The 26,835-nt window shown below is 23.5% G+C and overlaps 1 protein-coding gene across 1 annotated transcript; it reads right to left on the bottom strand.

The window, feature by feature from the left end:
* Window positions 1-7,702: 7,702 nt before the first annotated feature.
* Window positions 7,703-22,817, bottom strand: LOC129612954 (protein doublesex-like). The gene is made up of 3 exons (XM_055526817.1): window positions 22,754-22,817; window positions 9,835-9,978; window positions 7,703-8,136 (listed from the first exon to the last, which is right to left on the bottom strand). Exons 1-3 carry the CDS (start codon window positions 22,815-22,817, stop codon window positions 8,045-8,047), a joined length of 300 nt encoding a protein of 99 aa, XP_055382792.1. The 3' UTR covers window positions 7,703-8,044.
* Window positions 22,818-26,835: the final 4,018 nt, after the last annotated feature.

The following is a 26,835-nucleotide window of genomic DNA, read 5'->3' on the forward strand; positions in this document are numbered from 1 at the left end:
TCACCTTCCTTCGATAGTATCATCGAGTCCTGAACAAAAATTTCTACAAAAACTCAAAAATTTGTTTAAATATTTCCAAATAATTAGTCTTATTTTTTCTTAAATATTTTCCAACTCATTTCATATAAGAATAGGTTTTTGCAAATTTGTAACACTTCATTAGAATCCCAATTGAATTTATAAAACGCCTCACCAATGTTTATTCATATACATATGTGTATAAATGTTTTTGTATTTTTTGTTTTTTATTAAACCATAATAAGAATTGAAAATATTCTAAAAACTATCAATTCATTACTTTTAAAGAACTTTGATAATGAACAAAAAAGGAATTCAACTCCAAAAGTCAATACAATTTAGTATTGATTGGCAATAAAGAGATTTTCTGAATTGAAAAAATAATTTTCTTTTTTTTTTTTTTTTAAAGCAACAGTCCGGGAAATGCATACATTGTGATCCAAATGCATTTAATATTCATGTACATATGTACATACATGATCGTCTACCAATATAATATTAAATATTTTTCTGTTTCTTAAAACAGCATATAGGAGCAACACGTTTAAGATACTATAGAAATCTTTGGAATGAGTAGCGAAAAAAAAAATATCAGTGCAAACATAGAAGTAATTGAATGAAATCAAAACAAAATAAAGAAAACCGATTTAAAGAATTGCAATTGAAGAAATGAGTCGAAAACTATTGTCGCTTATGTGAATTTTTCATTGAAATTTAAAAACTATGTATGAGTACACAAGTAAAAACAAAATATTGCAGACGTGTCGTAACTTTCCTGATTTATAAAATTTTTTTGCAATATTATTTTTTCTTTGAAATTGGCACTTGTCACATACCATATGTATAACAGGATAAACCTATTCCTGTTATACATATGATATAACAGTAAACCTATTCCTGTTATACCTATTCCTGTTAAATCAAAAATATTTCTTTAAGAAAAATGGAGCTGCATAGTATTTTAGAGTTTTAGGAAAGTTCTACAATTTTTCATATTACATATAATCTATAACATTTATGTAAAATAGTTTTTCACAAATCTGTAGTGATACGCACCTTTGTAAGAGCTTAGTAAGTAGCACAAGAGTATTTTTCTTGTTTTTTTTCATCTCATTGAGCTTAAACAAACACCTGAGAGGAGATTCCAACCAGAGAATCTCCATATAAGAGAAATTTAGGATTTTTAATACTAATTAATTAAGAAGTAGTGGGCAAAACTGGGCATTTAAGTAAAGTAACGAGAGCAGGAATATATTTAATTAATATTTTTAAAAATAATTTTAGAGCCTCAAAAAAAAGGGTGGGTTGTCATGTCAGTTGAGCCACTTTCAATTAAATGAATAAAAAATTTTTTAGAATAATATTAATATTTAAAATGAATGAAACGAAAATCTTCGTCGAATTACGAACGAATAACGAAGTGAGGACATGAATCGCAATTTTACCAAAGGTATAATTATTTTCATTTTGTCAAATATATTTTATAAATTTTTTTTTGCTTTAGGTACCCTTTGATTGACTCAATATTAAACCGAATTAAAAGAACATGTATACATAATTTTTACATAAAAACAAAATTTGAGAAAGTTTCATTGCACTTAACTAACACTGGCAGTTCTTGTTTGTTGACCCACAATGATAGTTAAACACTCAGTCGGGAAAGTAAAAATCGCAAAAACAATATAGAGTATAAGTATGCAATTGTAACAATAGAAAGCTAGAAAAGAGTTGGAAGAAAACTGAAATAAGAGAAAGAGAACGTAAAAGGTTAACAGAAAACATAATAGGAATCATATATGATAAAAAGATTGCGTTTTCGGAATGGGAATGGATTCATTATATAAAAATATTTATACCGGCATATAATATTCGTATGCATGTAGGTTGGTGCATCGTGTAATTCAATTGTAATTGTTATACAAATGTATACCTATATGGTATATTTGAAAGATTAAAATATGCAAAGTCTCTGGAAATAATAAAGACGTTATGGATGTGAGCATTTACTAAGTAAAATCATAGTAAAAAAAAAAATTGAAAAAAAAAAATTCAAGTACAGAAAATGTTTTTGGAAGGTGAATTTTAGTACATCAAATTTTTGTTCTCTTATTCTTTTTTTCTTGTAAAAATTTTAGAACGAAAACACGATTAACACGCGTCACGTATTAAATTATAAAACAATAAGTAAAAATGTGCTATGAAATAAAATTTAAAATATGAATTTAAAAGGCGATATTAAAAAATTAAATAAATTTCTTATGGTTTATTTTCTTTAATTTTTAATTAATTTAAAATACCAAGAAAATAATATTATGTAAATTTTTAATGTATAACAATCAAAAATGACAGACAGCAGCAAACCATTTAAGAAACAATTAAATGGGTTGGGAAATGAAGACAAAGACTAGCATTTATAACCATTTGTAATATCAATAAGACGATTTTAATTGGTTTTGGATATTATCAAACCACAATTTGTTTTTTTTTGTTGTTTAAATAAATGTTGACGAGGTTCTGATAAGAATATTATATTTTTTGATTAAAATGAAGAAATTATGAATTCTCTAGACCGGACGATAAAAACCACAAGTATGCAAACAAATTTATATTAAGCAAGTATGTACTTATTGTGATATTGAAACAATGTTTCATTGCATGGACAGTATATTAATATTGTGCATGCCAATTGGTACTTTTCAATTTGAAAATTAGTTTGATTAGATAAGTGTTATGAGTATCCGTATATATGGATGATTAAATGGGCAATAATAAAAATGAAATTTCTTCATTTCGGTTTAAAATATATTTTAGGTGAAACAATTATAAATGCATTAAATTTTCCGTCAAATACACAACAATATTTGAATTGACAAACTTTCTTGTACCAAATTATTAAAATTTTTGTAAATCATTATGCGGGGAATAATAATACATAAGAGTTGCAAGGTCATACAAAATTTCCGAGTATAAAATTGTAGTTGGAAAACATTGTTCGCGTTGCTGAACATATTAAAGTATTAAAAATACTTAATGCTATAATATTTAACACTATGATAGTATAGCCTTATCAACTTCAAATTCATTGGTATTATAAGGTTTTTCAAATACATGTTTTCAAAATATAAAAAACTACAACACAATTTCAAGAGCAATAATAATTGTCAGTTGTAGATCTAATACATTTATGCCAGCACTTACTATTAACATTGTTAACAAATATAAATAGCAGTATTATTTTAAACGATAAAATTTCGAATAGATTATAGAGTAGAATAAAATAATAGAGTATAATATGGCAGACTTCGGAAAAATATTGAGTGATGTGTTAGCAATAAAAAAGTTTTTACTGTTTTAGATGTGCCTGGCAAATATAATATTCCAAATTGCAATAAAATAGCCAACTTTCTCTGGTTAGTGAACATTTTTTATTGGGAAACAGAATTACCAGACAAAACGCAATAGTAAAAGGCCTGTTGTTATAAAACTGTATATGACTAGAGTTTTAACGGTTTTCAAAATTTGATAATTGGTTCATTTCCGTGGGATAATTTTTTCTTCCAATTAACCCCCCCCCCCCCCCCCCCCCCCCCCATTCTACCAATCAAATTAAGCAACATTTCGATTTTCGGGTTTTTTCTCCAAAATGTAGACTTTTCGAATTTCTGGATCGTGTCTTATCATAAAAGAATATAATTATTTTTCTTAATTGACTAGGTTACCATCGAATTCGGCTACCATCATCTTTAAAGATTCTATTTTTTTTTATTTTCCCCGAAAAGTATGCAATATTTTTTTTTTTTATAAAATAATTTTGGTATTTTAATTTGTTCAATCGAAACTTGCTACGTTAACAATTATTATTATCTGATTTAAATTTATAATAAAAAAGGTTCATATGTTGTGTTAGAAAAGGAAATTCTATAATTTTATATACTTTCCTAATTTAGTGTTTGCGTGAATAAAAAATTGTGATAATCGAATAAATTAAAATAATAATTCACAATTGACCCGTTGATAATTTCAAGGACATTGAATTAAAAAAAAACTGCACATTTTGAAATTTATGCATTGACAATACACTAAATAATCAATAATTATATAGTAAAAGGGGAGTAAGCAATATAGATGTGAAAAGTGAATTATTAAAACAGAACACGTACGTATATACGTATATATATAAACAACGCTGTTATTATAGTATGAAATAAAAAAAAAAGAAAGGAATATTTTGTACTTGCTTTTCATTCTTTATTATAAAACTGAATAGAAATCGAATTGCAAAAAAATGTTAAAAAGAGATAGAAAAAGCGGAAAAATGAATAAATATTTTTGTATGCAAAATAATTTTTTTATCTTGTTCTCTTTTTTTTTATTTGGTTTATTTTTCTAGAGATAATCAGTAATTTTTTTTATTATTATTTTTTTTCTCTTTGCATGAAATGTTTTACATATGATAATTAAATTCTAGATGGTATAAATCAAGATTTTTTATTTTGCTCCGCGCTTATTTTACTTAAACGAATTACTCGGTAATTTATGCCTTTGTTTGTTTTTATTTTGAGATTTCGATATGAATTCAAGGTGTTACTGAAAATAGTAGAATTGAATCAAACCAATGGGTTATAAAATAGCACTTTTCCTTTGATTAACTGAAAATACAGTAAATAGTTTACTATGTTACAAAAATGATTTTATGTAATGAAAAATTATTGCATACTTTTTGGAGTAGGTAATAAAAATTAAGGAAAGCGTTAACATATTGATCAAATTCGGTTGTTTATTGGGTCATAACTTGTAAGAGAAGGCAGAAGAAAAAATTTTGTTCCGAAAAAAATATTTAGTGATTAACTTTCTGATAACAATTAATCTTCAACAACTTGCGTTTTAAACAAAAATCATGCTTAAAAAAGAACGGTCTAAGGTGTTAGTTAATTTCAACGATCATTTTGGTGCTGTAAAATTCGATTTTTCTGTTTCGCGGTAGGGGAATTTAGCACTTATTTTTGTTCATTTGTAGAATTTTAAAATTGTTTATAGTTTCGACACATAATAAAAGGCCACAACTGTAGGTAGGACCAATTACGTAAAAAATTTTTGTAAAAAATAGATTTCTTACAAATATCTATTTGTGGTATAAAATTTTAACTTTAAATCTTAAAGAGTATTAGACACACGGATGGACAATGTGAGACTAATAGCTGCTTTTTTCCGTAATATTGTTGGAAAAGTGCTAAAAGGACCGAGTTAATTAATAAACGATAAATTTAAAAATCACCATCGGCTGCACATAGCAAAGAGGTAGTGAAGTTTTGTGTATATTAGTTAAAATAAATGTAAAAACTAATGACACCTAAATATTTCTAATTGTTTTTAATAGAAAATAATTTTCGTACAAATTGAAAATACAAATTGAGATTTCTTGTAAAATTGTAAAAATGTCACGATAATAGTAAAATACGAGTAATATTTTTAAGAAATAATTTAATTTTGTTTTAAACTTCGACTTCTCCATAAGTACATAAATATCACCAATTTAACATCACTTGTTTAACTATTTGTTTAACTATTATGTTGATATGGCATTATATACTGTTATATTGGTTGGGTAAGAATAATATACTACGTACTATGTAGAAGTAATATGTCAATTTTGAAATAAATGTGACATTTAATTTAATATTAAGATAGCTAAAATGTTTCTACTTCATTTTTGCTTCAGATATTGCCATGTTATGGTTAATTATAAATAAGAACTAATTCGAATCAAAATTGCAGTTATATTTTTAAGAGCGGAATTAAAAAAAGGGCGGAATTCAAAAGTTTTCTAAATTCAGTTTCTAAAATTTTGCCAATACAAATCAATAATGTTGACCCCAAGCATGCCTTTAAATAAAGAAATATATGGCACTGTTTTAGAACTAGATTAGCGCATATCTTAGAACTTCTGTATAAATACTTTCTTGATTGGAATACCAAATCAAAAGAACACGACAAACCAAACACATTTTCGGAATGGTATAGTCTTGCCGTCGATTTATAAATTTTTTTAGAATAAATAAACTTTAATAGATTATAAAGTAATCAATTTAGTAAAAAATTTGAAAACAAGAAACTTACCTTTACATACAATTTTCAATAACGATAAGGAATTAGAAATTTTTAAAATTGGTTGAATGGTGTCTTAAATAATTTACAATTTGGCATAAGGGAAAATTAAATTTTTAATATTTTTTTTTTAGTTAATATAAGAAAATTAATTTGTTTTAAATTGAATATTTAAAAATAATAAAAATAATATTTGAAAATTACAACAATTATTTCATTATAAAATTGTTGATTGTTGATTGTTGAAAAAAGTTTTCTATATAAATAGTATAAAATAACTTTTTTTTATAAGTTGATTGTTGTTTTAATATGAAAATTTGCTTGATGAATAAGCGAATACATTCAATAACATCTTATCCCTCATCACATAGTGTTGATTGTAGATACATCATTGTATATAAGATTGTTGATTGTTGATTGTTGAAATATTATTATAATAATTATAATAAAATGTTGCTTGAAGATTTTCTTTTCTTTTTTTTTTGGTTTTTTTCCAAGACTTCCGAAACATAATTTTTGTCCTTCTTTTTAAGAATGATCCTCCAAAAGTTGATTGTTGTTCCAAAAATTGTTCAGTTGATTGTTGAAAGTGTTGATTGAAGTTGAACCAAATGTTGACATCGGTGATTAAAAAAGTAAGGTAGTTGATTGTTGATTTTAAATTTTTAATATACGTTATATACGATATAATATATATATATAATTTTGTATTTATATTTTATAATCTGTATATATATACATATGCATGTATTAAAAAATATATATATTTTTATATATAGCCAAAAACGAAATTAGAAGTTGTATAGGTATATATTTATATATTTATATAATAAAATGAAAGATATATAAAGAAATTATATATAAATGTATTTATAAATTATACATTAAGAAACGCATACATGCCTGAAAATTTACATGTTGCGTATACACAAAATATATAACAAACATGGATATTACATGTTATGTTATAAGTATGCCATATTATCTATGTTATGCTATGTGTGTTTTATTCCCAAAAACATTATAATAATATTATATCATCGATGATAATTTAATTTTAAATTTAAAAATTTAAATATTATATAATATAAAAAATATTATTTTAATTATATTTTTTATTTTATAAGTAAAATATTTTAATTAATTTAAAAACATTGTTTTTTTTTCCCACAAAGAAAAAATTAAAAACTCTTAAAGCACTATAACTAATTTAATAACAAAAAAAAAAAAAAATAATTAAATTAAATTTAATTTAATATCTTTATATATATATATATGTGTGTGTTTACATATATATAAATGTTATATTGTTCCTTAAATTTTAAAATATATGTGATCCTTATTAAACAAGTGAGTATAAATGTATATACATATATATATATAATGTATATATATATATAAATATTTTTGTTTTATTTTTGTAGATCGACAACTTCTAATTAATAAATTATTGTAAATATTATTAATATTTGATATTTTTATATATATATATAATATTTATTTTGTTGTTTATTATTTTTTTTTAATTAATATTCAAAGAAGATTTACAGGCGCTTCTATATAATATAAAAATATATAATTTCTCAATTTTTTTTTTTTTATGATTAACTTTTTGTGTTTTTTTTTTTATTTAAGTTGATAATCATTAACTCTTATTAATTATGATTATAAATTTAATATATTTTTTTTATATATTACTATTATTATTTATTTAAAATAATTTTAAATTTAAATTTTGTGTTATTTCATAGCATTTTTCTGGTAAAGTTCACTTTTTTTCCATTTTTTGTGTATTTTATTATTAAATTTATAATAAGGATAATTAAATTTAAAAAAAAAATTAAAGATTAAAATAAGCAAAAAAATTAATTGTAATTGAAATTTGTTTTTCTTTTTTTTTTGTGTTTTATTAAAAAAATTATCATCCACATTGACGTGTTGCATCACGTAATGCAGCGCCATCAAAAATATTGAGATTATGTTGACGTGAATATTCGTTAACAACAATTTGTCCTAAATTTTTATTTAAATATAAAGAAATAATGTAATTTAATAATTTGTTTATATATTATAATGTATACACATAATATAAATTAATTTAATAAAAAAAATTTTACATGAACATAATAATTTTTATAAATTATATAATTAAAATTATTAATATATAAATTTTATTTTAATGTTTTTATTAAAAATTAATTGAGATTAATTAAGATTTTTAAACAAATACTAATAAGTTAAGTTCAAAATTTAATTTTATTAATACAATAGATGACAAATAGATGACCTATAATCAAAAGAACGAGTCAAGGCAGAACAAATAAATAATTTTTTTCCTCGAACTTGACTCGAATCAATGACCTAACGCTCTCTAGGCGGACGCTGCATTAACTGAGCTAGAGAGCTAGAGAGCATGAAGAACATACTGGCAAATCGTTCTTCATATTGGTTCATACATTATTATTTACATGATTACCAAATATTGTTTATATGAGATATTCATGGGAACTCCTTCATACAACTGCAGAACAGATGGATAACTTAATCAAAAGAACGTGTTAAGGCAAAAAAATTGAAAAAGTTTTTTTTTCTCTAACTGGAATCGAACCAGTGACTTATACCAGTAGAGCAGCGGGAGTCTTTTTATATTTTCTTCCATAATTTCATATTATATATGTAGTAAACAACATGTTATTGAACAACATGTTCTGAAAATAAATATTTTTTTCAGAATGGCATCTCCCATAATCTGAAAATGGTACTAAATATAAAGCAAAATTTGAAAACTCATAGTTTAAAGTTTAAACTATATAAAGAAAAAATCGAAAAATTTATTTATTTACTAGTAATATTTTTGAAGTCAAAAAATAAAGTCAGACTTGATTTTTTTTCATTAGATTTTATAATTTAGTTTATGTCCTCTACAAGCATTACTCCTAATTCAAAATACGGAATGATACTAGTTTAAAAAAACAGTCAATTACATTGGGTAAGTCAGTGTAATTTTTTTTTTACTAAAGCACGTTTACTTGAAGAGCATATAATTTTCTCTTTTGTTACGGATTACTTCATACGAATTTATTAAATGCACATATAAGGCTAATACAATTTCGTAAGTGTACCTCTGACACGAATAATAATATCTGATATTACAGACTATCTATAATTTATCAATATGAAATACATTTTACGGTAGGTTCGTCACCTATCCAGCAAAATCAATGACATAAGAAACTTATTCATATCATTCATTATACAATATCATGCACCAGTTCTATGCTCCTCCCATGAGCGATGATATAATGCATGATATCTCTGTATGTATATTCCAATAAAATTGTTTTAAGACCGAACACTGTCAAATTGTCTTTATTTTAAGCACATATACATACATGTATATGAATCAGTGTGATATTCGCAAAAACCTCACCGCATATAAACTAAACAAAATTAATGACGCTTTCAATTTCATTCATAATCGCCTATAGTTATTGTATTAATTAAAACGATATTATTTTTTCAATAAATTTTAAAAATTTTTCAAATAATTTTAAAGCTTAATCTTAAATTAACCCATTTTGAAGTGGAAATAATTCGCTCTTATACTGAATAAATTAATTCTGTATAATAAATTGCTCTTATGTGCAATTTTAATTTTTTTTTTTTTTTAATATTTAATAAAAATGAATAAAATTTTATTTTTATAATAACCTTCATCGATTCGTCGTGTTGCTTCATCGATATCAGCTCCAGCATATTTTAGTATCACATACATAAGTGGCATCATTTCCCATGGGTAATGAAATTTTTCTAATAGTTTATGACAATATTCTAATAGAATTTCTGCATTTGGAGCTGAAAATAAAAAAAAAACAAAAATATTAAAATTTAGTTTCTCGTTTTTATAAATTAATCGAATTAAAATATTAGAAAATAATAATTTTTATAAATGAAAATGAAATTATAACAGATTGCATTCAATTACAATAGTTTTATATTTCAACATTTCAAAATTTCAATTTTGATTGACACTTTTATGAAATTCTAATTCTGAATATTTAAAGAGTTTCTTTGAATTCTTAAGTCAATAATATTTTAAAATTTGAAGTAAAGTATAACATTATTGTAAGTACAATAACAATATACAAACATATTATAGGTGGTGTAATGTGCATAAAATATTTTGAAAGTTTTATTTTAACGCCACCTATAAGGAATATAAAACCAACCATAAAATCAAATATGAAATTTGAATGTGCACGGATTAATATTTCCGTATATGAATTATTATTGTTGAACGGGATAAGTGTTTTCATTGCAGGTGATAAATATATTAATGTATTAACAATAAATTCTGACATCAAATTAATTAATATGACATGTGTCAGCTTTAAGCCATTTTTTCTTTCAAATTACATATACATAAGTAACTACTCCATTAAAAGTGTTATAACTTTTATAAATTTAATACATATGATCATTTTTCTTGGCTATTTAATTTCTTGGCTAATTATAATTTTATTTTAATTATGAAGTTACCGTAGTATTGGGTTTATTATTAATTAAATTAAGGTTTAAAATAAAAAATATTAATTATAATTTTATTAAAGTATTAATAAAATAAAGTAATATAACAATATTTTTGGGAGAACTTTTATGTAGCCACATACAAACATACATTTTATAATAAGATGCTGCAAAAATAATTAATAATTTTTTTTTAATATCTTTTCAGACAAGTCATTAAATTTTTGTATGCCATATTAATTAATCACTCAAGTGAAACGATGTAAAGCTGTAAGCGGGATAACTTAAACCGACGGGTAGAACAAACAAAATGAAAAGGCAATAAACAGCAACTAAATGAAACTGTATTAAAAATTTGTATATTAAAAGTTACTAGCAGCGTATTTCTTCTTTTATATTATTTTATGGGCTTTCACCATCACGTTTCATTTATCATCGTCATCCTTATTAACTTATTTAGGAGTAATATTTTGTTCTCAGAATGAGACAAATTTTTAATCAAAAATTTTCGAAGCCTAACTGAGATCAGCATTTTCAATTAAAATATTTGAGTTCTAACTGCTATTGGAGCATTGTGGTATACATTCAAGCAAGTATTTCATTTTTAAAATTTGGAGCTGCGGTTCGAAATGGATCTTGTTATTTGAATGCTGTCAAGACTCAAGTAGAAAACTGTTATATGGAAATTGAAGAGCCAACGTATATATCATATAAATTGAAGTCAGGAATAGAACTTTCGTGACTTGAATTTTTCTAATTTCTGATTTTAAGAGAGTTTTTATCGAAAAAAAACAAATACAAGAAAAAGGCGGTAAGTGAACGGTCTCCTATATAGCTATTGTGAAGTTTTTCAAACAAATCAAATAGGTATATACATGTAAGTATGCATTTTTATATATTCGAAACAAAATTGTATTTTAGAAAATTTAATTTAATGAAGTCGCAAATTTATATAAAATAGAATGGAAGCTATTCGGGTCTTTGAATTGGATCTATTGAAATCGGAACTAGAAAGAGAATTTTAAATAATGAGTTTAATGAGGATCATGAATTTGTCCAGTATTAATCGCATTGCAGTATTAATGTCAGTTATGTTTGCGTATTTAATAAATATTTGCACAATTTCAATTTCAGAATTTCTAGGGTTGTGACAGATTGTGTTTGGAATTTGATTTTTAATGTTTTTATGTTGTTCATTAAAAGTTTCTGATCAAACCGATTCAGTGGTTTGTTATTCCATAGTGCTGACTTATACTTCATATAGACTGATGCTTAATAATACTTCCGATATCAAACCATTTATTCTTAATCACTCTATTATTACATAAGTAGTCATTTGTACAATTAATAATATTACAATTCATTTGTTATATTATAACCAAAACAACAAAAACTCGAAACCCATCCAAAGCGAAAACAACAACAACAAAAAATTATTTTTGTAAAATATAATTCAAAATGTCTTCCATAAGTAATAAAACAAATAAAAAGAAGCCAATATAAAGCTACATAAGAAAAAAAAACACTAAGTAAAATAAGTAAAACAACTCCTCTATTATATGAAATTTTCCTCAGTTCACCCTTACGTATAGTCTAAGTTGAGATTTATAATATTATATATTATGATGAGCATATAATAATATTCACAAATACATTTATATATTAACATGCGCCATTGTATATATGCACGCACAAATTACGTACGAATACGTACGTATTTATAGTCTTTATAAATCATTTTCTTAATGGCGCTGAAATCCATTAATACTCGTATAAGTATGTAAGAAAAACTTAAAAAAAAGGGGGTATAATGTACCTTTTAAGGTTTCCATTGTGTCATATGTTCATGACTTATATTTTGCTGTTTTTTTTTTGTATTAAGAATAAGTTCCATTATTATTATTGTTATTGTTATAAATTATTATCATGTGTTACTTAACTTATGGTTGTCAAATAAGAATGTATAGTAAATTTAAACCAAATGGTTATCATTTGATCGTTATATAACAAAATATGGTAAGCGACCTACATTAAGGTAAATTGTATTATACATTTGTGATTGTATATGTGTTTGTATAAATGTAGGAGTAAATTATCTAAATATTATTTATTGTTATTAGTATTTTGATTAATTTTTTATTAATTGTGATATCAGTAGTAGAGTATTGTTTTTTTTATTGCTGTTTTCTTGTGTCTTGATAGTAAGGTGTTCGTGCTTTAACTGATGATTACGTAATTGCAAAAATCGAGTGAAACTAAAATTTAAAGATCAATTAAATTAGTTATTAAATTCAATTTAAATATTGTTAATTAAAATTATATTACATAATATATTAAATTCAGCAGTAGAAATTTGAAAAATTAAAATTAAGGTAAGCAATATATGCCTTGTTTTGTTAAAAAGCTAATTATTATACTAGCTTAATGAAAATAAAATTAAATATCTTATAATTTTCGGGTGCTAATTCGTATATTACCCAAAAACTAACCGACTGTCAATTAATTTTTTATTGTAGCACTCAACAAACCTTTGAGAATAACACAATTTTTGCTATATGCATAATATAAGAATGAGTACTCAACACATGAGGCAATCCCAGTATAAGAGTAAGGTGAAAGAAGTCATTAGACATTTAAATGAGTTTTTCGTCATATTTTGAGTGACTAAATTAATTTTATATTATATTATGCTATATTCAGTGCTGTAGTCGTAAAATTAGCATAGGGTATACGTTTGAGAATATAAATTTTTGGTAATAAATGTTATTTTTAATTATATTATTATTTGAAAAAAAGACGTAAAATATTACATACAACTTTTACAAACACCACAAACACCAACTTTTCATCAACAATTAAAAACAATTTAAATAAGCTTTTAAGCCAGTATCAATAAACTTACTTAAAGCAGTTTTCAAAATTATATTTTTTTGAAAATCAATGTTATTTTGTCAACAGCTTTTGCTAACTTCAAATAAACTAAAGAATATGCAAAATTAACGTCCACAATAACGTAGTTTAGCATGGTTACCATAGCAACTTTAGTTAAAGAAGAGTATTTGATAAAATTCAAATATATTTTCAATTGTATAGAATTAGAAGAAAATCGTTTTAAATCGAAAACCAAATTGTTTATGTATTAGTTTATATCACTGCTGGATAAATACAGCATTGGTAATAAGAGAATATCTATCTTGAAGAAGTCGTTTTTACTTTTTTTTGTAAATGATTTTAACATCAGAAAATATAACTTTATTTTTATTTAAACTTTAATTTTTTAACATATTTTCTATTAAGCAAACATAATAACTTTTAAATATTAGGAAAGTTTAAAGTTTTCATTTCATTGTGGTTTTAAACAAAATTACTACTTTCAAAAATTAAAGGTTCGGTTATATTCGTTTTCCGTTTTTCGTTAAAGGAGGCTTGTTTGATTATTAATTTGAATATAGTTGATATATTTTTCCCAAGAAATTTTTACTAAATTAATGAAATATTTTGTGTGAATTATTAATTTGAAAATTTTTTGCAATTTTTCAGTACAATTTTTATTATCATTTTTTTTTTACTATTACAAAGAAAGAAAATAATAAATTTTTAATAAGAAATTTGAACAAAATCATAGGGTATACGCTATTTTTAAGTAAAACCACTAGGTATGCGCTATCTAATTTTTAAAAGCATAGGGTATACGGCGTATACCCCCGTATACCCTCCACTACAGCACTGGCTATATTATAAAATTACAAAAACACTGTAATAAAATTTCAAACACCCTCAAATTACAAAAACACTGTAATAAAATTTCAGCCAAAAACGCATTATCAGAAGCAAAATATTGCATTGTTATAGGAAAATTTGACAAAAAATAGAAGGAAATACAAAAACAAAAAAGCGTTGTATAACAGAAGCGATATAACAGTAGAAAGCATCAATAATTTATTCAAAAATGTTTGTAGAAATTCAGAAATACAAAAACAAAAAAGCGTTGTATAACAGTAGCGATATAACAGTAGAAAGCATCAATAATTTATTCAAAAATGTTCAGAGAAATTCAGAAAAATAATGAAGAAATTTAAAATTATAAAATTTTACATTTAGCTACTACATAATAACATCAATTGTAATGTACCAATAAAAAGGCTTCTATTGTAAAACAGACACCAAACAAAATTATGAAAAATTCTAATAAAATTATTTGGTTTTCCTTCAACTCGTACTGTTTTTGCATCATAAATAGCAAATTGTTTGAAATTGAGCAATAATAACACAAACAATAACATTTGCTATACTCAAAGGAAAACAATATTTAAAAATATTATTGAAGGCATAATAATAAAGGCATAATATGCATACATGCATATCTATGTAGATACACACACATTTTATATACAAACTTAATAAAAAAAAACACTTGGGAAAACTAAAACCAGTTCAGTTATGTTTTTTTTTTTTTCATTTCCATTTTTCTTTAAATTTCTCGTTTATTGCATGCAATACTCTTTCAATACTCTTCAAAAAAAAAAAAACTCTTTACTCACATTTCAATAAAAACAAATATGAAAACAGTAAAAAAAATAATCCGACTTTAAAAAACTGTAAAAAATTTTTTACAAAAAAAAAAGAAATAAAAACAAAATGAATAATAATAACAATAATTATAGAGGTGGAGCTTCAAAATCATTGGTTGTTCGAGTCTTTGTTAACAAAAAGCAAAAGAAGAAAAAAAAAAAAACAAAAATATTTTATCCCTCCCTTTCTCTTTCTCTTCTATCTTTTGAACTTATGAAAAATTTTTAACTTGCCTTTTAACATTTTTTTCTTTTAAACATAAAAATTTTTATACATGCAACAGTATCTAACCATATTAACCGAACATAATTATATACATACATACACTGAAAAAAAAATGCATAGCAAATTTTGTCATATTTTATGGTATGGTGTTTATAGTAAATTTTCATATAAAATGTGGTAAAAATTTTCATATACCATATGAAATCCTACTATTTTATAGCATCCCATACAACATACATAGCAAAATTTACATATGGTAAAAGTTGTTATATGTATAGCTAATTTAGCTATGTTATTATCAGGAATATCACAATAAAATATAGCTGAACAAACACAATATTTTTTTACAGATAATGCTATAAAATATAACAATATCCTTTATGTATTATATGAACAAAAATAATGTTACAAAGTAGTTTATACAATATTTTTATAGTAACTCATACAATATTGTAGTACAATTTGCATATGGTAGAAATTGTTATATGGATAGCTAATTTGGCTATGTTACTATCAGAAATATTACAATAAAATATAGCTGAAAAAAGACTAATTTTTTTATAGGTAGCGCTGTAAAATATAGCAATATATTTTATGTAACATAAGAGAAACAATAATGTTATATAATAGTATACACAACAATTTTTTGGAAAGAAAAGTTCGATTAAAGTTCAAGACGCTAAAGGTAATTCAACTATGTATTTTATATTATAAATGACATATATTGTATTGTATGTCATTATAAAAAATATTACCATAAATTACATAAAATATCTGAAGAAAGTTTCCCTATAAAACACAATAAGTTATTATAAAAAAATAAGAGTATTTTATTTAACAGAGTGTTAAATATTTCTTGAAAATCAAAGACGTTTAAAATTAAATGTACATATGTATGTATGTATGTAGTTCAAATATTTCAATTTCAGAGACCTACTATTAAGCATAAATATTCTTACAAAAAATAGATATACAAAAATTGTTTCATATTAAAACAATAACAAAAATATTTTACTGTTTGTGAATCATGACCGTCAGGAATGTTTTTTTCTCTTTTTTAACTTATTTCTTGTTATTTACTAAGAATTTAGAGAAAAAAAAAATAGACCAAAAAATAGCCACATACATACAACATACATGCATATGTATTAGCATACATAAGAAATTTGTAGCGATTAGTGAACCAATTTCAAAATACAGAGTTGGCTATATGGATGGACAAGTGTTCATTTTTTATAATTACGTACATATATCAGTATTGGCATAAATATATGTATGTAGTTACTTTGCTTCCAAAAATCAAAGTATATCTATTCATAAGTAATTCAATTCGTCCAATGCCGTTAGTTTTCGTTTGCAAGTTACTTCCAAATTCTCAAAATATTCAATTTTTATTTAGAAATAGATGAAAATAAGATTTGTGTAGGTAAGAAAGAAACAAAATATTCCAATCAAACGAGTGAAATAAAAGTAAATTAAGTAGATAAAAATTTTGTTATTTTTATGTTGATAACAACAGAATTTATTTTTCATAATAGCATAGTATGTTACTTTTCATTTTAAGTATGTTACTTTTCATTTAAACGTATGTATATCTACTGCTTTTATGCGAAAGCATTTGATATACGTTTAAGCCTTCATGTACACATGCATGTACCTGGTATAGCAGATACACAGTATAAGGTAATGATATAGAAATAATGCGATTTTATACTTAAACGTACATACGAAAAAACGGTAGACCTCTACTGCCTACCCTTTCCTCTCCCAAGAATTCCTATGTGTATAAAAATGGAAATAAGAAGGTATACAATAGGCTTAACTCTTTTAGCTAAGGGAATTTTTGGTATACAAATAGTGGTGAATGATTGCATCAGTGTGATGTAAACGCAGAGTCGAATTACTTATTAAAATAGACATACTTTGCTAAAAATGTCAATCTTATGCACATATTGATACAAATTTGCTTATTAAAATTGCTCAAATAAATATTCGTCAAAGTAACACAAAAATATTGTACATACATACATACATAAAAAAGAAAGCGAAATCTGATTTTTTCATAATGTTTTTTTAATTTTTCGAAAGAGCTAATTTTAAGACTGTTTTCATAACAAGAATAAAAAGGTTTTTAAGCTAAACATTTCTCCTTCTATTTTTTAATATGTACAAACATATGTATGTATATACATACATACATAATTATATTTTTATAACATATCACACTTTAATTATTAAAAATTTTTTATTTTGGCTTGTTTAAAAAATTTGTTATAGAGTAAAAATTATTTTACAGCTAGCTAAAGTAAAAGCATGTTAAAATGAATAAACGACCAAGTTTATTTATGTATTTGCCAATTTTATGTTGAAATATGTACATAAGTATGTATGTGTTTATATAACACTGCAAAGCCTTATATGTATGAGCATTTTTGTATTTGCATATTTGCCAGTACGTAGGTACGAATGTTAAATTGACGACAGGTCAAACCATATCATATTCAATTTACAATACTTGTGTTTATAATAGGGATGGCACAGAAAAAAAAAAGTATCCTAAATTTTTAAAGAGAGTGACATGGAGAAAATTTGAAAAAAAAATTAAAATTTTAATTTTTGCTCTTGTATGTATGTAAATATAAATTAAATAAACTAATTATACCCTTTCTTTTCACAACATATGTACATATGTACATACATAAAAGTAAAAATATGCCATTAAAAATGGCACTACCGAAGATATATTTTATTTTTAAGGGCATATTTTGGCTTTTAGGTGTGTTGTATGGCAGGCAACAGAAAAACTGAAGAAATTAATTAAAAAACTGAAATAAGCATTTACCTTTTTGCATAGAGGTAAAAATATTAATTTACTGAAATTATTTTTGAATTTATAAAATTTTTCGAATTTTCAAAACAATAAATGTTTTAGGTAAAATTAGTAAACCTGCATATATCATATTGTCAACCCTGTTTACAACAGGTTCATACTCGATTGTAGAATAGATGTGTATGTATAACTCAATATGCATACAAATATTGAGTATGTATGTATACATATATTTTGCGTTTTGCTGTACATTAACATAATAATGTTATTTCAACAAGAAAGAATGAAAATTTCTTATTCTTATATTATAGTTTTAAGAAATGTCAAATTCTAAAAAGAAAATTCAAATGCGTATGAAACCTTTACTAAAATTAAAAATCTCAATCAATTTTCTAAAGTATAATTTCCAGCCGATTTCACAATTCCCTCCTTTTTGACAATGTATCAAATACTTATTCGCATAAACAAACTCTGGGTTATTTAGAAAATATGTTTTAGTATAAGTAACGTAAAGTAAGTATACAAAACTGTGGCATGAATATCTCAACAGGTTCAGAAATTCTTTTGTACTTACAGCACTTTTAACACAGTTGAAAATAATCGTTCTTACATACTAAATAATAAATGTGCAAATTTTTAAAATATATGTAGGTGATATGTATGTATAGTTTGACATTTCTTTTTTCTTTATTACATTTCTATAATGTATTAATCATTATCTAACAATTTATTTAATTGATTAAACAATTTTATAAAAGAAACGATCTTATTTAAAGAAACTGAGGCTGTTTCTATGTTTGGACCCCGCTGATTCGTAAGTGAATCAATTGAATACCTCCAAACAACCTTTCAAAATTTACAAATATCGATTTATGTACCTATGTATGTACATGTTAATGCAAAACATTAAATGGAAAACGATATTAATTATAAAAGTGAAGAGTAAATTATAATTAAAATTTAAAATTTATCGAAACTACTTCCGCAATCAATCCGTAAAAAAAAAGACATTAATTAATTTGTTTAGGATATAATATACATATGTACATAATAATATGCACACTCTGTTCCTTTAATTGAAAAGTATTTAAATAATTTAGCATCATTCATAATATCTATTTAATATGTTATAAAATGTTATGCTCAACAATTTTTTTATAATGTATTGTACATTATTATTTTTTCTTTTTATGGAGTAAAGGGTTAATTTTTTTTTTAAGAACAAAGGGTTAAAAAAAGTTAAATAATGTTGTGAGTTTATTATTTTCTTTATTGTTTTCTTTCCCTTTCCAAAAACTAAGTTGTGAGAAAGAGGAAGAAAACTTTGTTAATTATTGGTGGAGTTCTAACGGAAGACAAATATTTTTATAATTTTTTGTTTTTATTTCTTTTGTCACTTTTTGCTCTATGAAGATATTGCCAACATTTTTTAATATATGTCGTTCTTACCTTAGGATTAAAAATTATTTGTATAAAGCATTATTATTTTTTATGGTCTCAATTTTATAACTAATATTTAAAGGAGTTTAGAAATGGAAAATACTATTTTTAGTAATATTTTTTTATTAAAAAAGAATGTAAACATAAAACTATCGACAAATGTCATATTTTTGACTATTTTTGCTTAACATTTTAATAAAAATAAAAATATGCAAAAATTTTGGAAAAAGTGTAATGGTTTTAAAAAATTAAAAAAAAAAATTATTTATTTAAATAAAAAATAAATTTTAAAAAATTATAATCAACTAAATTCTCTATTCCATATAAAACTGAAACTCATTCCATTATCATCCATATGGCAATACTATTTGCAACATCAAATATCAACCAAATATGTTCTGATCAGTCCAACAACAAAACGTCCAAAAAAAACAGTTACCTCTGAGTTTTTGTTTTTTGTCAGTATATGTACGCTTTGCTCGCATTTTTGTCAGTTATATTTTATTGGTTGTGAAAAGTGCGCGCATCTCGTGTTAACAAGTTTTTTTCGTAAAGTGTGAAGTTTTTTTGTTTGAATTATTTTCAGAATTAGGAAAGAAATAGTGCTTTAAAATTAAAAAAATAATATTACTAAATAATAATACTTTACATTATTAATCATTAAATTAATAATATTAGTTCAAAATAAAAAAAACTAAAGATTACATACATAAGTACATGTTATTTGCCATTATAATACTTGTACGTATTATATATTATATTATTCTATATATTATCTTACATTATATTATATACATATATATATATATATATATATATATTATATATTATACATAATATTATATTATTTCATACAAACTATATTATTATATGTATACATACATACATACATCCGTGCAATGGACACAAAAGAATTTTTTGAAGGAAGTTTTGAACCGTTGGGGCTTTCCTTATTTACTGGATTTTTTTTTTTGAGTAAGTAAAAAATTCCTTTTACTTTTAAGAATTTAGTTAAGAGTGGCAATCTAATTTTTTTTTTTGAAATAATACTTAATATTTTGCATATTATTATGTTAATAGTATATACCCACATATCGTCGGCTTAATTCTAATAGCAAATAACTCAATTTTCTCTACTTTACAGGAGACAAAAAAAAAACTATTTTGTGACAATATTTTATATGGTTGCTTGTGAATGTTTTTAGTTAATTTAATGTTTAAAAAGAATTTTAATTAGAATATAACGTTTATTTACCTTTCATTGATATATTTACCTAGAAGAATAAGTTACAGGAAGTTATGAAAAAATTTATGACAAATATGAGTTGTTTGCTATTAGAATTAAGCCGACGATATGTGTATATGTAAGTGTACTGCATGTTATAACGTGTACTATGCTTATGCTTATTGTATATGGACGCCAGGTTTACCAAATATAATATAAAGATTTATTTGAAATGAGATTAAAATTACCCGCTTTTTGTTTAATTAAAAAATTTGTTAAAATTTGTATTATTATTATGAATTTTGTTGCATTGACATAATGCTAAAAACCTTCAACAAAGATGTTTTTGAAAAGAAATTTTTATTTCTGAAAACTTTAAATTTTTTTTTTTGATTACGTCACAATTTACAATTTTTGAACATAAACTCATATAAATTAAAATTACCTGAGGTTTGGTAACCGTGATGCAGCCATAAATACGTATTTAATAGCTAAAATTTTTTTGATTTAATACAAAATTTTAAAATTTAAATATTATATTTTAGCGGAGGAGTACACAGTTCAATCTTTTAAGTGTCTACACTACGAAGAATTGAAAAATTTTCTTCAAAAGAGTGGACTATGACAACTTTTCTGGAGCGCGTTTCAAAAATTTGGTAATTTAGAGGTAAGTGAAAAAAATTGTCTTCATTAATTTATTATTTGTATAGTAGCAAACATTTTTAGATTACTATTTTGTTTTTGATTTTTTAAAAAACTTTAAAAAAATATTTATTGAACCTTGTGAAGGGTATATTACTTTTGGTATAGACATACATATGTTTAAACATTTCTACATACATAATTTTGCTAAGCGCCAAATTTTTCGTTGTTTAGTTATAGGTCGCATATATTCTAGAAGTTTTTATGAAATGGCTTGACAGGTTCGGGTACCTGCCGTACAATTCCAACAGCTTATTTTAAATATTTAAAAAAATAATAAAGTTAGGTTCGTAAAATTTAGCATTTATGTGTCCAATTATAAGTCACATATATTTTAGAAGTTTTTATGAAATGGCTTGACAGGTTCGGGTACCTGCCGTACAACTCCAACAGCTTATTTTAAATATTTAAAAAAATAGTAAAGTTAGGTTCGTAAGATTTAGCATTTATGTGTCCAATTATAGGTCACATATATTCTAGAAGTTTTTATGAAATGGCTTGACAGGTTCGGGTACCTGCCGTACAACTCCAACAGCTTATTTTAAATATTTAAAAAAATAATAAAGTTAGGTTCGTAAAATTTAGCATTTATGTGTCCAATTATAAGTCACATATATTTTAGAAGTTTTTATGAAATGGCTTGACAGGTTCGGGTACCTGCCGTAAAACTCCAACAGCTTATTTTAAATATTTAAAAAATAAATAAAGGTGAGTTTGTTTTTTTATTTTTTTCATTTATGAGGTACTTGTTTTTTTCTATTTTAACATTGGAAAATTTTTGAAGAAAAATATTTTTATAAAAAGCTAAAAGTAATAAGAAGAGGTTTGTTTAATTAATTCAAAAGATATTAGAAGCAAAAACAATTGTTTTGTTAATATGAAAGTTTTAGTCTTTATCTCTTGTATTAATTAATAAATTTATGATTTTAAATATCTTTTATTTAAACAATTAATATTATTATTAGAACATATTATTACTGAATAAATTCACAATATTATTTTTTTCGAAATTATTAAGTTTTGTGAAAACATTATTTTTATTTTTCCCAAAAAAATATTGTAGCAATATTTTAAGAAAAATATTTTAATACAAATATCTTTTTATTTACCTAGATGATATTCAGTGTTCTTACGTATTTGTGAATGACGTGTTTTATATATTGGATAGGCCATTAGCCGCCATTGACGTTTGTTTCAAAATAATACATGCAGTAAATGTAGAATATCAGCAGGACTGTGAAATTATTTGGATGTTTTTGCAGAAGTTTGTGTACGAAATATCCACGAAATATGATAAAACATGCATCAGACTTAATTCATTGATGTTTAACTTGGCTGCGTAAGTCAACAACTATTTTTTTTCCTCTTGGCAGTATGATTTACAAATAATTTTTTGATACAAAATTTGATTGGTTGTTTAGCATATTGTTCAATTATTTGTATTTAAACTTATTACTAGTTAAACTAATTCAAAATATATCAGTATTATTTAAGCTTTACCAAAAAAAATTTTTCATCAAACTTTTTAATAATATTAACAAGAATATTAATTTGAACTTACATCCGACTAAAATATTATTTATTTGAAACAATTTTTAAATAATGGAGTGCTTTAAATGTTCGGCAAAAGAATTTAAAAATGTCAAAACATTTTTAAAACACGTTTCATATTTTCATAAAAATGAAGCTATTTTTATTGATTGATTTTTATTGGTTGAATATACCGATAAATTTGCTTTATTGAGAATCGATGAATATTTAATATACATATTTATATAAAATGAAGTCGGAAAAGTATGTGTTACAATAGTTTTTTTATGTTTCAATTAGTCGTTAACAAACTTAGTATCAATTTTTGAAAATTTTGTGAATATAGTTTTGCTTTTGCATATATCTTTCGTAATATATGTATATCAAAAATAATAAAAATTTAATTATGTAAATGAAACAAATCCTTCAAAATTTTTTTGTTATATGTAAAATGATAATGTAAACTATACTGTTTATTACAAAATATTTAATATGTATGTGAACTATGTTAAAAAACATTTAAACTATCTTAAATAAACTGTGCATCTATCTTAAAAAACAATATGCACAATGTATAAAATCTGAAAAAAAAATAATAAATATAAATATATTCAATTTAAGAAATACGTTACCTACATTGTGAAAAAATGTAAATGATTTTATAATGTAAAATAAATCTAAAATTAAATGTAAAATAAATTCTTATGTATTAATAAAATTACCAGAGTTTATTTTATAACAAATTTTTTAATAATTTTAGCACTTTTAAACTATAATGAAGATAATTGTAATATAATATTGGGTATATCGAAATTTATCATGTATATAATAATTCTTTCAATTACCCGTACTATGTTTAAAATTTCCATTAATTTAACATGATAATATCTGCTATATTTATGGTAAGGATTCATAGTTTATTAAGAACTCGCATAGTTATTGCAAAGATTACAATATTTTTCACGTGCTACTGTTCTACACATGTTACCAATACACGTTTTTCATTGCATAATTTACAATATATATAGCAACCGCTACAATTGTTAATAATGAAAAATGGTACGTTTGATGCAATTTTTTCATATTTTATATAGTAGTGTTTCCGAAATGCATATGATATTCTGCAATTTATTTATACTAAATATGACAACATTCATAGTACTGTTTACTATTTCTCATAGCACAATTTTCAATACTTTTAGCATTTTATACTATAATGCAAATTAATAAAATACATGAGGTATAACAAAATTTGCTATATTTATAGTAATCATTGCAGTTACGTGTAACAACAAGCGCTATGTTTATTAAAACTTTCGTTATTTTGTATGACAATATCTGCTATATTTATGGTAAGTATTCATATTTTTTTAAGAACTTGTACTATTTATTATAGTAAAGATGGTAATATTTTTCATATTTTACCCTTGTACACATATAACCAATGCACATTTCCCTTTGTACAATTTACAATATTCATAGCAATTACTACAATTGTTAATAACGAAAACTGCTATATTTGATGTGAGTTTTGCATATCGTACATGACATTGTTTGCTAAATTTATATGATATTTTACAATATATTTATATTTAATATTGCAATATTTATAGCATTATTTACTATTTCTTATAGCACATAATACTGTTATACATAGTAAATAATGCTAAGGTGTATTAGATATATGAACATTTAATATAGGAAAATATACTATATTTTTAGTAAATGTGGCTATTTTGTATGGAAATTATTTGCTATAAAAATATAGCAAATACAGCTATACAATTCCACTATCCCAAAATATCCTATGTATATGGTAAAAATTGTACATAAATTATAGCAACGGCAGTCATATTTTTTTTCAGTGTACATACATGCAAAATTTAACTAAGTTATCAAAAATAATAAGAAAAAAAAAATAACAAAAATCTATTGGAATTTTTACAGTTTGTTTTTCATAATCTTAACCGACTGGAAAACTATTGAATACACACAACCAGCACAACAGTAAAAAATAATAAAAACAAAAAAAAAAAGTGTAAAATGAAAGAAAAAAAAATATAAACAAAATATATTGGAAGTTTTATGGTATGAAAGAAAAAAACAAAAGAAAACCAAAAAAAAAAAAAATTAAACTGAGTTCGCGCCACACATATATGAAAACAAAACATAAAATTTAATAATCTGTTATATAATACATACATATATGTATATATGTATGTACATTATGTACCTATTTAATGGAAATACACAGTATGTGTGTGTATGCATTGGATATAAGTATAAAATAATAGAAATTATAAAAATAAATTACAGAAAATCAGTTAACACTATTCTCAATTTGCGAATATTCAAAAGACACGTGGAAAAACAATAACATTTTTTTAACATTTTGAACGATATAAATAAAATATTTTCAATATTAAAAGGAAATGCAATATTAATATATTCATATTTATATTTATAAATATACAAATATAATATTAGGGTGCGTTCATTCTAGTAAAGCGACTGAAAATAATCAAAATTGTTTAAGTAGCAAGCGATTTATAGAGCAAAACACTTAACATGTTTACATAACAGCTCTTTATTTAAAAAAAATATTATATTTTTGACTTAAAATTCTGACGCAAATCATTTTATGAAGATTTATGACTTACGCATTCAAAAATATAAATGTTATGTGCCTTAACGAATAATTGCATACCATGTGACATGTGACTAATTATTAAGAACGATCAGGAGTTATATGGATCCCTCTACAGCTCTTTTTACTGATAGTAATCAGTCAATATTTAGTATCATATTGCAATTTCTATTCCGCTTACTCTAAGTAATCTTATGAAATATACTATATTTTGTTTATTTCTTGCAAAATTAGACAGAATTATAGCAGTAGGCTTATTTTGCCTTAGATCGAAATTTATATCACGGCAAAAGGAGTACAATAATTTACAAAAAAAAAATATTTAATACAATGCAATCCAATTGAAATATATCAACAAATATACAGTACATACTGTTCTAATCTGTTATTATAACAGATAACAGATATTTTCGAAAAATATGTTATTTTATTATAAAAATTATTTTATAATAACAGATAACAGATAAAGGACAATATTTATATTATAAAAATGAGAAAATAAGTAATTTTTTTTTCTCTTTAACACAGAGAAAATAATTTTGAAAGGATAATAAAATTTCCTTATATTTTTCAAAATAGAAAAAAGTCCTTTCTATTTTCAATAAAATTTTGGTTTAATGTGAAAAATATTTTATTTTACTTTTATCTATTTTGTTTGTGTTTTTTCAATATATACATAGAACGTGTTATATATTTACGAAATAGGGGAAGAAACAAAAAATTTATAAAAGGATAATATTGTTATGTTTGTATGTACATGCAAAATAATACAAATGTGTAAAGGAATGCATTTAAAAGGATTCTTTTATGTACATTTAAAATATTTTTATGTACTAGAGTCTTTTTTGTTGTTTTTTTTTTTTTAAATATTATGAAGGAAAATATCAAAAATTATAAATAAGTGTACAATGAATGCTTTTGTATTTTATGTAGAAACAGGAATAGAATTACTTTAAAAAAAAGAAACAAGCAAAATAAGAAAAAAATTCATAAAGGAAATTAAAAACTTGAAAA

The sequence above is a fragment of the Condylostylus longicornis genome, unplaced genomic scaffold (genome assembly GCF_029603195.1).
Source record: "Condylostylus longicornis isolate FDR11 unplaced genomic scaffold, ASM2960319v2 ptg000080l, whole genome shotgun sequence".
NCBI classification, from domain to species: Eukaryota; Metazoa; Arthropoda; class Insecta; order Diptera; family Dolichopodidae; genus Condylostylus; species Condylostylus longicornis.